General features: G+C 42.8%; 2 protein-coding genes across 2 annotated transcripts in view; one reads left to right on the top strand and one right to left on the bottom strand.

Moving 5' to 3' along the window:
- HADH (hydroxyacyl-CoA dehydrogenase) overlaps positions 1-14,738 on the bottom strand; it is a 58,350-nt gene extending 43,612 nt beyond the window's left edge. Inside the window, exon 1 of the mRNA XM_069094851.1 lies at positions 14,390-14,738. Within this exon, the coding sequence (XP_068950952.1) occupies positions 14,390-14,530 (141 nt within the window). The 5' untranslated portion in view covers positions 14,531-14,738. The remainder of the gene's footprint in view (positions 1-14,389) is intronic.
- Positions 1-15,639, top strand: part of PAPSS1 (3'-phosphoadenosine 5'-phosphosulfate synthase 1) — a 524,017-nt gene that overhangs the window by 63,242 nt on the left and 445,136 nt on the right. The window lies entirely within an intron of this gene.

The raw sequence follows: 15,639 nt of genomic DNA, 5'->3' as shown, positions 1-15,639 counted from the left end.
CAACTGGGGTTAAGTAACTTGCCCAAGGTTACACGGCTAGTTTTGTGTGTGTGTGCACGTGTGTAGGTCTGGGTGTTAAGTGTCTGAGGCTGGAACTGAACTCGGGTCCTCCTGACTCTGGGGCCGGCGCTTTACTCTCTGCGCCACCTAGCCGCCCCCTTCTATTTAAGTTCTAATATTTAAGTTTATAATATGGGGGGAAAAAAAGAAAAAAGAAGAAATTCATTCAGAAGAAGCAAAAAAAAAAAAATCCTGGAGGATCTATCTGTCTAAACTGGTCTTTCTGGTCCCATGAAGAGCCAAGACTTGAAAGCTCAGTAGCAGTTTGTCCATTTGTTTTTAGAAATTCTATTCTTCTTCTCCATTCCAGTTTTTCTCTTGGCCCACTTAAAGTATATGCCATAGATATGTAAGAAAGGTCACCCTTATTTAAGACCAAATTTGGACCCAGGGAGGTCATGAGAATGGAAAACTACAGATGAAGTGGGGGAAATTTAATTACCTGTCAATAATAATAATCGTCATTCATATAGCCCATTAAATTTTCCAAAGCTCTTTCCATATATACACTCTCTCATTCGAACCTCACAAGCACCCTGTGAGGGAGCGACTACAGATGATATTTTCCATTTTACAGATGAATACACTGACGCTAAGAAAGATAAGTGACTTACCTATAGTCGTACAGCTAGTAAGTGTCAGGGCCAGGACATGAGACCAGGTCTTCCCTGAGTATAAGTCTAAGTATCCCTACCTGTCCTCTACACCATATCGGGGTCTTGTGAAATTTTTTCCATTAGGATAAAAGCTCCAAGCTTCAGTTTCCAGACTATTTCATAGCAATGCTACCATTGTAGTATTGTGCAGAACACTGTCCCAGGGGCTAGATAAAATACCAAGGTAAAGGAGACCAAAAAGCTATTAACGCAAGATAAAACAGAGCTGGAGAAATCTTGCTGTTTGCTCCCATGCCCAATAAGCAGAGCTTGGAAGTTTGTCAATGCTCATGCCAGGCAGAAATTCTAATGGAGGACTGCCCAGTGGACTGTGCAGAAACTTCAGCTCAAAGTAGAGACAAGATTCAGTCACACAGAGGAGTATTTTTAGAGCAGAGTGCTATAAAAATAGCCAAGGTGAACAGCCCCCTTGTCAAAGACCCTAAGATACACCGGGACTAAGGCCACACAAATAATATTAAGGAGTCAGATGGGGGTTTGGGAAGAGGTGATGAATGTGGTTGGGTTTGGGGTAGGAGGCAGGGGAGGGGAGAATAGCTACCGTCAGACCTGCAGCATGCCTCACGTCTTCTAACTTTAGCAATGAATCCTCACATTAAATCAAATGATGTGGTAAGAACTCTTTGTTTTCAGGATCATTCCTTTCATATGTCCCAGTTTTGTTCAGTTTTTTTTTTAGTTGTGTCTGAATCTTCAGGTTTTTTGTTTGTTTGTTTGGTTGTTTTGGAGGGGGGGAAGACAGGGCAATTGGGGTTAAGTGACTTGCTCAAGGTCACACAGATAGTAAGTGTTAAGTGTCTGAGGCCATATTTGAACTCAGGTCCTCCTGACTCCAGGGCTGGTGATCTATTCACTGTGCCACCTAGCCTTGCCTGTCCAAATCCTAGTGACCCCATTCAGGGTTTTCTTGGCAAAGATATTGGACTGGTTTGCCATTTCCTTCTCCAGCTCATTTGACAGTTGAAGAAACTGAGGCAAACAAAGTTAAGTGATTTGCCCACGGTCACACAGTATCTCAGGCCCAATTTGAACCTTTTAGGAAAAGGAGTCTTCCTCACTCCAAACCCAGCACTCTTATCCACTGCCCACTGTTAAAAACAACTTACATTTATATAATCACCTTAAGCTTTAAATTGTGTTTTCCACAATTGAAATTTACATTATCATAATGATCAAGCTTAGCCCTGAAGATGAAAAAACCCACCTCCCTCTCTTCTTTGTAGAGGTGGATGCTATGAGTGTGAAATACTGTATACAGTGTCAGACTTGGTGATAGCTTGCTTCGTATGGCTAAAGTACTTTTATCCCCTCCTCCTTTTTCTATTCTATTCTTTGTTACCTAAGTAGGAGAGAGAAGAGGTGCTGAAGGTGATGTAAAAACCAAAAAGGTATCCTAAACAAAAACAAAACACTGGGTCATTTGTCTGAAATAAACTGAGTAAGCTTTTCCAAATCAACAGAATTTGGTTCATTATTCCACACTGAGGGTGTCCCAGTCCAATTTGGGCTTCTAGCTCCACCAAAAAGCAACCCTCCAGGCAGGAGCTGAGGTTCCATTCAATCCTCCCAGAGTCCTTAGGGTAAGGCAGGCCTCAGCCTCCACCGGCTGCCTCATTCTTAACTCGAGATTTCCATTCTCTTCCTTTATGCCATGTGTCAAGTCAAGGTACCATGGCATCGTAATCAACCAACAAGCTTTTACTAGGCATCTACCATGCCATGAACCATGCCGCAAAGGGACACAAAAGACAAAAGCAAATAAAAAGCATTTAATAATAATTCAATATCAACCTCTTGAGGTGAGGGACTGGCTTCCTTTCCTGGAGGATTTGGATCAATGCCTACACACTATTAGCATATAATAAATGGATGCTGGGGAAACAAGAAGTATGCATCTAAGTAAACAGGAAACAGATATAAAGGAGTTACAAGGGAAGGCATTTTCCTGGGCAGGGGAAGGGAGATGGAGGTAGAAATGAAAAGGGAACACATTTCAGGTAGCCAGGGCAAAGGTGCAGAGAGAGGATGGAACACCCACCCTTCTACCTGCTGAAATATTTTCCAAGCCTAGCTCAAAAGTCACTTCTTCCATGAAGCCTTCCCTGACTTCCACCCCCATGGAAATGTTGAAGTGGATAGAGTATTGGACTTGGTGTCAGAACACCTGATGTCAAATCCAGCCTCAGATACTTTCTAGTTGTGTGATCCTGGGCAAGTAATTTCGCCTGGCTGCCTCAGTTTCCTCAACCACAAAATGGGGATAAAAACAGCACCTACCCTCAAAAGAGGTAATATTTTTAAATTTTTATAATTTAAATATAATTTAAATTTTATAAAATCAAAAGAGATAATATTTTTAAAGTGATTGGCATGGTGCCTACCCCATGGTAGATGATTAATAAATAATAAATACTAAACACACAGCTCCAAAGTGGTAAAGTGACTTTCTACCACTGGATCTCCCAAAGCACTTTTCTTACACCCCCTCCTGTGTATCTGTCTCCCACTCACATTCCTTCCTGGGGTGTGGATCCCATTCTAACCTCTCAAAGGCTATTGAGGCCAATACCTTACAAGATCTGGTAGGATCTACCAAGTATGAATGCTATGTGCCAAGGACAAGATACAAACACAAAAGCAAAGATGGTATGCTCATAACTGGGAGACAAAGCTGACACTGAAAGGCCGACCCAGGAGGAGCGCTTTGGGCCACAAAGGTATGGAATGGTAGCGAGAGCAAACTGTCTCATGCCTCCCTGGAGTGATGGCACAGGCGATCTGATCAAGGCTCCAGAAGCAGGGGCGGGGAGGGAAAGGGGCACGGAAGCATATTAATACTGCACTGTCATAGAGAAAACAGATGCAGAAAAGGATGAAATCAAGCATACCTGGGGCCTGCATGAATAGTGGGCCAGACACAGACCTGAACAGGGGCCTCCAACCCTGAGCAGGGGCTTCCGGGCTGAAGTGCTAGATGACAGGAAAGGGTTAAATCCTCTAGGGCATTGTTTCTGATGCTAAAGCCTTGACATCCTGGCCAGGGAGGAAGGAGTGAGGTATGTATGTCTCCATGCTGTCCTAGGACCAGCCTAAGTCCAGAGAAAGGAGGAGTCAACAACCTTAAGGCAGCTTCCACATGGTGGACAGAGTGCCAGACACGGAGACAGGAAGACCTGAGTTAAAATCCAATCCTTTAGACACGTCTTAGCTGTGTGACCTTGGGCATGTCACTTCACTTTGTCTGCCTCAGTTTCTTCAACAGTAAAATGGGATACTAATAGCACCCACCTCCTAGAGCTGTGAGAGAACATTTGTAAATCATTTAGCAGAGGACCTGAAGCACAGGAGGGGCTTAACAAATGCCAGTGTCAGGTGGTTAAGTGGGGCAGTGAATAGAGCACCAGCCCTGGAGTCAGGAGGACCTGAGTTCAAATCCAGGCTCAGACACTGAATACTTACTAGCCGTGTGACCTTGGGCAAGTCTCAACCCCAATTGCCCTGCCTTCCCCCTCCAAAAAGTAGGAGAGAGAAAGACAGAGAGAGAGAGAGAGAGAGAGAGAGAGAGAGAGAGAAGGGAATAAGCACTGATTAAGCACCTACTATGGTGCTTACAGAAAAGCACCAGGTGCTTTTCTAGGCTTTACAAAACTATCTCATTTAAGACAGAAGTGTCTTTCCCTCCCTGCTCCCCATGGTCACCATTCCTGGTTCCAGGTGATGGTGTGGGAGCTGGAAGCGGGCAGAGGTGAGGGGAGAGGCTACTTCCATCTGGGTATAACTTACATCTGATAATGATTCACTCAATGAACAAAAGTAACCTCTGGTCCTCCCATCCCTCTCCCTCTTGGGAACAACCCACCAGGTAAGAGGAGGGGAAGGATGTAGAATTTCATTTATGAAACATTTCCCTAAACAGTAAGTTCCACAAAAGGCAGGGACAGTATCTACCCTAAACTTTGTATTCCTCCCCACTCCAGGATCTTCTAGAGTGTTCTGCACATAGTACTTTCTTATTAAACACTGGTTTATTAACACCCTTTTTTAATTTTAAGGAGCGAATAGAGTGATGGGTCTGGAGTCAGAAGACTCATCTTTCTGAGTTCAAATATGGCCCTAGTCACTTACTAGCTGTGTGACCGGGGACTAGTCACTTAACCCTGTTTGCCTCAGTTCCCCATCTGTAAGATGAACCAGAGAAGGAAATGGAAATCCTCTCCAGTATCTTTGCCACAAAAATCCCAAATGGGGTCATAAAGATCAGATATGACTGAAAAACAACAATCCAAATTAAATATAAAGGGGAGGCTAGGTGGGGCAGTGAATAGAGCACCAGCTCTGGAGTCAGGAAGACCTGAGCTCAAATCCGGCCTCAGACACTTAACACAAAAACTAGTTGTGTGACCTTGGGCAAGTCACTTAACCTCAATTGCCCTGCCCTCCCCCCTCCAAAAAAAAAAAAACCAACTAGACCTCATTTACAAGCAGGGGAACAGACACCAGGCCCAAACTCTCTTTTTCCCTAGTGTTAGAAAGAAAACTGAAGTTACCCTTTGCCATCATGGGACTTCTGAAAGCAGGAGCCCTGATTACGTCCTCAGTCTAGAAATAGCCTAGTATAATTGAGAGTAGTGGGTCTGGGATCAGATGACCTGTGTTCAAACCCTGGCTTTACCATTTAATACCTATACAACTACAAGCAAATTACTTAAATTTTTCTGTACCTCTGTTTCCTCAATTTTAAGATGGAAGGGTTGAACTGGATGACCTCTAAGGTCAGATCCCACAAATTCTCACCTCTTCCCAGTAATACGGAATCACAGCTGCCTTATGTAAAAACCACCCCTCTCCTGCTCTACTCCTCATGTACTCACCCTAATTCCCTTCAGCCCTAACCCTCTCCAGTTCCTCTCCAGCTGGACCTTCCCTTCCATGGGGCCCTCTAGGCCTTTTCTATTGCTAACAAACTTGCCTTCACTCTAGATATTTTCTCCTCTAGGTTCTCCCAACTTCAGGCAGAATGAACCAGACTCTCCCACAAGACACTGCATCCCTAAACACGTTCTACAGTACAGGGTGTACTTTCTCTGACACACACACACACACACACACACACACACAGCCTTTGTTTACAACCCACAGCAATCTCTTTCATTATTTCATTTTTTATTTCATTCCAATCTATCGCCCTTGTTGTCCAGCCTTTGTTTCCAAAGAGGACCAATGACATCACGGGGTTAAACTGAGGCCAAGTTGCACAAAATCTTCCACCTCATTCTTTCTTCCAGTCATCAAAGTTTAGTGGCAGGACCAAAGTCAGGATGCAGTGTCTTGGTGTCTTCATGTCTGACCAAGCTCTGAGGTTCCATGACACCTGCTTCAGCTGCTTTGTAGCCATTGGGACAAATCATTCTTATCTGCCCATTCTGTCTTTGTATGCTTGGGGTAGACACCGCCCTAACTCACCTATGGATCTAAGGAGAGTTGGTCATCCTCAACCTGATTTAGCCCATCTATGGAGGTGTGTATGACCACTACACGTGCTACAGCTTCTTGAAGAGACAGGTGAGAGTTGAATGAGAGGCAGCTAGGACACCAAAGGTAGATGAGAAGCCCTGCAAAGAGGTCAGCAAGCCCTCCCATCAGAGGTCTGGTCCTCACATAACCCACACACCTATATGTCTTCACCCTATCCAGACCCTCGCAATAGTTACCCACTGGCTTCCAAGTCATTCTCCCTCCTTTCTCAAGGAATACAGACAACTCTAAGGTTCCTTCTAGGTGTAAATCTAAGATCTTATGACTCCCAGACTGATGTATATGGACTTTTATCCTGAGCTCAGGTCTTCTCTAAATGGACAGGCATCTCAAGCCCAGCATGCCCAAAATGGAACTCATCATCTTCTCCCCAAAACCTACTCTCCTTCCTAACTTTCCTATCTCTGTCAAGGGCGCCATCATCCTTCTAATCATTAAGGTCTGAAACCTTGACCCTTCACCTTCATTCATACCCCAACTGCTAAGTCTTATCCAGTTTACCTCTACAATACCAGTTCCCTTAACAATAGCATGGTACTGTAAGTAGAGCAATGGATTTGGAATCAGAGAACCTGGGTTCAAATCTTACCTCTTTCACTCTACACTTACGCCTGAATAACCTTGAGTAACATTATTTGTATTCTACCTTCCTGTGGACTGTTTCCTCATCTGTAAAATGAGGAGGTAGGACCAGAGGGCATTAAAATTCCTTCCCACTTCTGGATCTCTCACCACTTCTGGATCTCTCATTCTTCCAGGCCTAAATCTATGATAACAAGATCTGTCTCTTTATTCACATGTGCCTCCACCCAAATTCAGGCCTTCCTTACATCTTACCTGGATTACTGCTATGGCCAATATCTCTTTGCTACAATATGTATATATATATATATATATATTTTTTTAAGCAATCAGGGTTAAGTAACTTGCTCAAGGTTACACGGCCAGTTATTTCTGGGTGTGGTGCTGAGTGTCCAAGCCCGGGATTCAATCTCCAGGTCGTCCCAACACTGGAGCCAGTACTCTTACTTGCTGAGCCACCTGGCCGCCCCTAAGCAATTGGGGTTAAGTAACTTGCTCAAGGTTACACGGCCAGGTGTTTCTGGGTGGGTGCTAAGTGTCTGAGCCCGGGATTCGATCTCCAGGTCTTCTCAACACTGGAGCCGGTGCTCTTACTTGCTGTGTTACCTGGCCGCCCCCCTTTGCTACAATATATTAATCCCTTCTTCAATATAGCCTCCACAGAGTAGCCAAACTGATAATTCTGAAGCAAGCTATGACCAAGTCACTCCCCTGCTCAAACAGCTTCCCTGGCTCCCTATTTCCTTTAAAACAAAACTCACACTCTGTGCTTTGGTTTTTAAAGCCCAGGCTTACTGCACATTACTCTCTTTCACATACTCTATATTGCAACCAAACTGGCCTAGCTCCTAGAGAACATTTCATCTCTCATTACAGGCTAGTCCCAATAATACCTGGAAAACACTTCTCCTTCATCTCCATCTCTCCAGCTTCCTTCAAAGCTCAGATCAAGTGCCAGAGGCCTTTCCTGATCTTCCCCAGTTGTGAATTCTGTCCTGAACCCTCCCTTGAAATCATGTTGTATTTACTTTGTGGACCTATTATATTTCCTCATCCATGAACATGCTGCTCTCTCCCCTAACAAAATGTAAGCTTCATGGGGGCAGGGGCTGTTTCATTTTTCTATCTCCCAGAACAGAGCACAATGTCTGGCACCCAGCAGACCTTAGGCAACAAGCACTGAACTTGGAGTCAGGGACACCTGAGCTTGAATCCTGCCTCAGACACTTGCTGGATGGCCCCAGGCAGTCACTTAACCTCAGGCAGCCTCGGTTTCTCCATCTGTAAAACGATAATAGTACCTACTTCTCAGTGTGGTTGTAAGGATCAAATGGGGCAGCTAGATGGTTCAGGGGGTCAGGTTCAGGGGACTTCAGCTGGGCCTGAAGCCAAGAAGACCTGAGCTCAAATCCTGTCTCAGACAATTTACTAAGTCACTTAACTCTGCCTCAGTTTTCTCACCTGTAAAATGAGCTGGAGAAGGAAATGGCAAACCAGTCCAATATCTTTGCCAAGAAAACCCCAAATGGGATCATGAAAAGTTGGATATGACTGAAATAACTGAACAAAAATAAACTATGTGCCAAGCAAGATTCTGAATAGAAAACAAGACGCTGGAACTCTAGTCCCACATACCCTGCTGATTCACTAGTGACCCATAGGGTGGCTTCTATTTCCCCATATGTAAAATACAGTGACTTACCAGAAGTCCTGTAAGCTTCATACTTATATACTTTATATTATATACTTCTATACTTAACAGAAGTATACACTTTATAATATATACTTCTATACTTAAGTATATGCTTTATATTATATACTTCATAATTATCCTATGAAATGAAAAAATACAGCCAGTAGATACATCTCCCCTTTAAAATAATACAGTGACCTCTACTATCCAAGGCTTACTTAATGCTATAAACTTTCATGTCAGTCTTAGCATCAGGTAGAAGATGAATTAGTAATAGTTTCAAGCGGGAAAATAAAGCATTAGATAAACAACACATTAAACAAGTTAACTCCACTTAAATATTAACTCGATGGCAAAACCTTCCAAGGGGAAGATGCTTACAGTAGGAAAAATACAGGTAACACATTACCATCTTGGTAGTGAACAAAGAGGCCCATTTGCTATTTCAATATAACTAATGAGTCATTTAATTTGCTTGATAAATTCACATAAATCTCCTACAAATACATTCATGATCAAATGAGCCATGTTATGTGTAAACAACTTTAGGGTTGCTTAGAAACCCACCAAATTTATGACTTTCCTCCTAAAATTCAGTATTCAACACTTATTAAGCACCTGCTGAGTATAGAGCATAGTGGTAAGGGCTAGGGGAAATACAAAGTTATGATGAAACAAAAATCTCTATCTTCAAGGAGTTTAGAGGCTGGTAAGAATTTAGCAAAAATGTTAAGCATGAAAGAAAAAAGTTACTGATGAGCTAGAATAATTCTTGATTAAAATTAAAGTATTTTTAAAAAGCCAAAATCAGTCATCTGACTTAACCAAGTTAGTGGGCGTTTGTTTTCTTTTAAGCATTCCCAAAGGTTCACAGTAATCCAAAATCTGCCAGGGGCCTACAAAATTAGGTAAAACTTGACTGGCCTACACTGTTCTCAAGCATACCCAGTACAGAAGCAAAACCCACTGGCACAATGATTATTCTGTTCATTGGCATCTGACTCATGACCTCATATGTGGTTTTCCTGGCAAAGATACTGGAGTGGTTTGCCATTTTCTTCTGCAGCAGATTAAGCAAACAGAGGTTAAGTGACTTGCCCAGGGTAATACAGCTAGTAGATTGTATGAGACCTGATTTGAATTCAGATCTTCCTGACTCTAGTTCCAAAGCTGTATCCACTGAGATAGCTGCCTCCACAATAACTGTTACCCTTAAATCACTGTCTCTGAATCACAATAACAGACATAAGGGCAAGATAAGAGCTAACAAAGATTAATGAAGACAGGAGTCGAACTTCTCTCAGTAAATATAAGGGTCACCAAGTCATAATTAAGAGAGGTAAGCCTGACTTAGTGGCCTCTGCCTCAGGAACACCTGGTTCAAGTCCTGCCTCTAATCCATAAGAAGTGAGCGATCCTGAGGAAGTCACTCTCACATCCCAGGCAATTTTCTAAGACCAAGTTTCTGAACAGGTCCAGAACTGCATAGGCAAGGGGAAACTGTCTCACCAGGGAATTCCCTAAAGCAATGAAATCACAGGTCTGGGTCTCAAAAAAGACAAAACAATCCAGTTATAAGGATACAGATGTAGAGCCTGGAGGAAACTAAGAAGTCATTTAATCCAAACCCCTTCATTTTACAGAGGCTGAGAGAAGTTAAGTGACTTGGCCAAGATCAGACATTTTCTAAGTGACTGAAACCCAAGCCTTCTGGCACCAATGTTCCTTCTACTGCTCCCAAGCTAATTGGTAGAACATCAACCTAGTACACTAGTGTGACATATGAAAAGTTCGAGACTTAGTTTATGGGTAATTAATAATTAATTAACTATTAAACTAAATTTGATTAAATTTGAAAATATTTAATCTAATTAATTAAAGAATGGTCATTTGACTTTCTCTCAAAAAACAAAGACCCCTCCTGGAGGCCTCTTGATGTTTACATACCTTAGGTTCCCAAGGTGAATGATACTGCTGCCTAGGAGGTGCTGGAACAATCCAGGGGGGTGGTAGTGGCCCCAGATGCAATTAGAGGGCATTGAATAAAAATAAGGGGGCAGTGGGAGCATAAAAAAAAGAAAATAAAAAAAAACATTCATATATGTTTCATCTATTGTGTAACAGAGTTAAAGTTGTAGTGATTACATTTTTTTTTTCCAAATAAACACACAAAATGTAAGTTATAACCCATCAGTGGTCAAGTCTGCCAACAGGTCTTAACAAGCAAGTGTTGGCAGGCGAGTTGGCTGCATACTGTCAGGAAGTCCAGCATGCATCAGCAGGAATATGTACACATAATGACTTGTTTATAATACCATACTCTATGGTTACGAACATAATATTAAATTATCAAAATTTCAATGCAGGAAAAACTCTATAAATTTATAATAAATTATTAAATTTAAGATGTGTCATTAAAAAAATATATATTTTTTAAAATGACACAAATTAAAAAAAAAATTAGAGTTAAAGAAAGTAGATTTCCATGGGAGGCACTGAGTAATTTTTTTGAAAAGGAGGCTGTAGGCCAAAGAAATTTGGGAGCCTCTATTAAATACCCATCAGTTAATGAGAGAAGGAATGTTAAAATGAGAGATAGAACTATTCTACTGAGGCACCAGGGGACTAGCTTTGATTATTTTGAAATTACAAACTCATTAGTGTAATTAAACCTTTACATCATGGTCCCCTTCCCTGACAGTTAATTTATTTTCACTTTTTTCTCTACCTAGACTACCCTCAACTACAGGCAATCTAGACAAAGGAATCTACCCCCCTACCTAAACCTGTCTGAATAGAATACAAAAGGCTTAAATTAGCCTAGCTTAGATTCTCTTTGTAAGGTTTTCTCCTTGGGTGGAGTTAAGAAACCCGCCTACATTAAAAAAAATTAAAATTAAAAATAAAAAACAAAAAAAAAAACCCAACTAGATAAGATGGTCTGGATGGGGAAAATTTGGGGGCAAGATCAGAAATCTCCTTGATTTCCAGTGTCTCAGACTGGACTTTGAATAAGGAAATAGAAAAGAAAAATCTTTATCTCAATTAATAATTGGTTATTAACACAAGAGAGAAGAAATAATCATTTTTTCTCGCCAGTCAGGGGTTACCAACCAGCAAAGCACAAATCTAGGACCTACAGCAAAGTTTCACAAGGAGGAAGAAAGATAAGGCAATGCAGTGGCCCCTAGTCCTCTGACTTGACCATCATTATGTCAAGTATACAAACCAGTATAGTAAGGAAAACATACCTGAAGGTTTGCTACTGGGCCAACTGTAACCTGAGGATTTAAGAACTGCCCTACTGAATCAGAGCAATCCATCAAATGAGACCAATAGTCTCTCTTGGGCAAGGGTATCAAGGAATGCTTTTGTAGGAAGAGTCTGGTTGTGGTCAATCTGATCTCAAAAGGTTAGGGACATAGCCAAAATATTCCCCAAGTTCTCACTACACAATTGATATTCTGTTTTCTTGAAACCGCCCCCAGAGAGGAAGGCAAAACAAGTCAATCCCCATGTTTTACAGATGAGGAAACTAAATGATTTACCCAAGTAAGTGATGAGGCTGGGTTTCAAACCCAAGTCTCTCTTGACTCCAAATCTAGCATGATTTCCACTTATTCTCAATCAATAAGCATTAATTAAGAACCTAATATGTGCCAGGCACTTGGTTGCCTCCAGGTACAAAGAAAAAGATGAAAGTCTGACCATTCTATCAGGGGAAACAACATAGACGCAATTAAACAAATACTAACTAGATATACAGTGAAAATAAATTAACTGTCGGGGAAGGGGACCATGATGTAAAGGTTTAATTACACCAAAGAGTTTGTAATTTCAAAATAATTCTAAACTAGGTTATCAATTGCACAATTAACCACAGAACCATAATGCAACGAGAGCAGAGTACCATAGATAAGTGAGGAGATTAGAAATTCCTTGAGGGCAGAGGCTGTATCTTCTTTCTACTCAAGTCCTTTGCCCCCTCCCCCTTGGGACTTTATACAATTCAGTGTTTGGTGCTAAAGGAAAGAGGTACAATATGGCTTCTGATAAAAGAAGTCTGGTGCCCAGTGCAAATTCTTTGTATCCTTTCAAATTTGGGAAGAATCTTCCTTCCCCATTCTCTAATCCCCCCCACAAAAACGGGGAGATATATGGAGGGAAATATGGAGGGATGACCCTGTGATTTCATTAGAAAAGGGAATTTCCTGTGTGAGTAAACTTCCTCTCCCTGTGCAAGGATGGCACCTTCTCTGCAAATTATATTCTTAGAGAGTTTTCACAGAGGTTAAGTGATTTGCCCAGGATCACAGAGCCAGCATGTGTCTGAGTCCAGAATTGAGCCCAGGCCTTCTTAGACTAGAATTTGGCTTACCTACAAACCTGTTTGTTTTTTTTCACTTGGGTTCAACTCTTTGTGACCCCAAATGGGGTTTTCTTGGCAGATACTAGGCTACATATGAGGAAACTAAGGCAAATAGGGTTAAATGACTTATCCAGGGTCGGTCACAAAGTATCTGAGGCGGGATCTGAATTCAGAATGACAAGTCTTGTTAACTCTAGGCCCAACCTCTATCCACTGCACCACCTAGAGGCCTATATCTCCTATACTACAACGTAGGAAATAATGGGAGAGAATCACTAAGAAAGCAATTAAACAGTTCTTTAGAGATACTCTTATCTTTTTCCAAATCAATCAAATATTTACTGAATGCCTACAATTTGCAAAGCAAGTGCTAATATGGGAATTTTCTCACAATACCTAACAAATTTATGGTATAGCACCACGTCCTTTTTTTACTGTATCTTTGTTGACTCAGAGAGACCATAAAGTAGGGAGGTTGATATTATTAATCTAATTTTACAGCTTAAGTGACTTGTTCAAGGTCACACAGTCAGTAATGCAATGGGAAGGGTTTTGGAGTTGAAATAGGAGGAATTGAGCTTTGAACCCCAGCTATTCTCCCTCCTCATCTGCCCCCTGCCTTCATCCAAATCTCAGTTCAAATCCTACAGAAATTTCTCCAAGGTTTTTCCGAGGCTCCCTTAATACTAGAGCATTCTCAATGAGATTACTTCCAATTTACCCCAAACTTATCTTGCTTTTTTGAAAGTACTCTTTGTGCCCTGGCCCTGGTTTTACTTTTTCTTTGCATTTCTCAGCACTTTGTATATATATACATAGTATGTGGTTAATAGAACCAACCACACCTATTACATCAAATGAAACTATCCGAGAAGGTCTTTTCAAATCTTAAGGTTGTAGATAAATCCTAGCCACTACTGGCCTCTCTGGGCCTCAGATCTTCATCTGTAAAATTAAGGACTTGGGCCTCTTCTAATTCTAAAATTATGATTTTACGATCCCATTACTTGAAAGAACCCAGATCTTCGGACTGTTGCTCCGGGGCAGATTTTTATTATACTGCAAGATGGCATTCCCAGCCCTCAAAGGGCTTTCAGTTTAGATTACGCTGGAGTTCAGGCATAAAAGGTTTAGTAGGAGGTAGAACTTTGAAGACTGGCACAAGACTTTCTTCGCCAAATAAACTCTCCTGCAGCTTAAGCCTTCTGACTTTCGTGGGGGCGCAAAGCGTGCCCATTCACACCCCTTGATTCTCATCCAGTCCCAGAGCTCAGCCCCTACCTTGGGATTGGATTGCATGCTAACAGACAAGGAGTTAAGATGCCGAAGGACTCTCCTAACCCTTCCCCGCCTCCCTTCCCAGGCAGCTGCAACAGTAGCAACCTAGACGTCAGCGGGGCGGAGAAGCAGCCGGGCTAGGGTCTGGGGTGGCTGCGGGAGGGAGAAGGGAATGGGGACCTTGACCCGGCTCACCTGCGTGATCCCCGCACCCATGAGCCCACCTCCAATGACAATCACGTGCTTGATGAGGATCTTCTTGGCCGAGGCCGCGGGTCCGGTGGCAGAGGAGGAGGAGGCCATAGAGCGCACGAACTGCCGGGTGACGAAGGCCATGGTTTAGCAGCAGGTAAGCACCGCTTGCCCAGCAAAGCTAGCTCGAACCCCGTAAATCGGCGGAGGAAGAGGCACAGGTTACAGAGGCCGGAGGGAGGGTGACCAGAGACGTCACAAAGGGAAAAGGGGCGGGGTGGAGGGAGGTCGCGGAACGTTCGGCCCCCAACGTTCTGCACCCCATTGGTCAAGTCCTGCAGCCTCTGGTTTGAAACGTCTCAAGGGCGGCAGCCTGGCAGCCACGTGGGGGGCTGGCTCCAGCCTGTCCCCGCCCCCCTCGCTGAGCCCCAACCCCATCTGGGCTGAGCTCGCCAGCCCAGCCCATGACCTCTCACCCGCTTTTAAAGCTCGCTCCCTCCCACCCTCTCTTGGAGCGCTTGGGGAGCCGGAACCAGTAACCTCAGGCTTGCTTTTGGGGGGAGGCTCCCTTCGCTCGGGAGTGTGCTGAACCTTGGAAAATCCTCGGAGCCCTCATTTTAAAGGAAGCCTGTGTTAACGCCCAAACTAAACTAACGAGATGTACTGTGTACAGTACAAATTCTTCTTGGCTTGCCAGTGCCAGAGGCCGTCACTCACGTTCTTTGAAGGTGCCCGAAATAGCTGCTCAGATATTTTCTAAGGCGCCCCTTGTGTATACTATATATAACTAGGGGCTTGTTACTTCGGTTGGGATTCTAAACTGCTAATACCTGCTTCTGGATGGAAACCCAACCAAGTTCCAACACATTTAACCTGCAATATTCCAATTTTTAAAAAAATTAACCCTCTCTCCAGGATAATTTTCCTTAAACTAATTGCAATAGGGGGAAAATTTCAGTATCCTAATCCTGGTACCAAGCATCTAAAAGGTGCCAAGCAGGGGGTGGGGTGTGTAAAGACAAAAGATAGTTCCTACAATCGGTGAATGAACCTACTGTTGAGAAAGCAGTGCCTTTTAGTTAGTGAGGAGGGCACAGCTTGTGGTAATGTCTGGAGGCTGGAGATGAAACAGCTAGTAATACAATTTAGCTAAAACGTAGAATTTGTTAAAGGTAGTGGTATGAAATAAATCTGAGAAGGAAAACTGGATCTAGGAAGTGGAAGGCCTTAAATGCTAGGGTGAAGAATTTGTA

The sequence above is a fragment of the Petaurus breviceps genome, unplaced genomic scaffold (genome assembly GCF_028583685.1).
Source record: "Petaurus breviceps papuanus isolate PSGF00001 unplaced genomic scaffold, PetGlider_PUasm1.0 126, whole genome shotgun sequence".
In the NCBI taxonomy this organism is placed as follows: Eukaryota; Metazoa; Chordata; class Mammalia; order Diprotodontia; family Petauridae; genus Petaurus; species Petaurus breviceps.
This window is presented reverse-complemented; position numbering and strand designations above follow the sequence as displayed.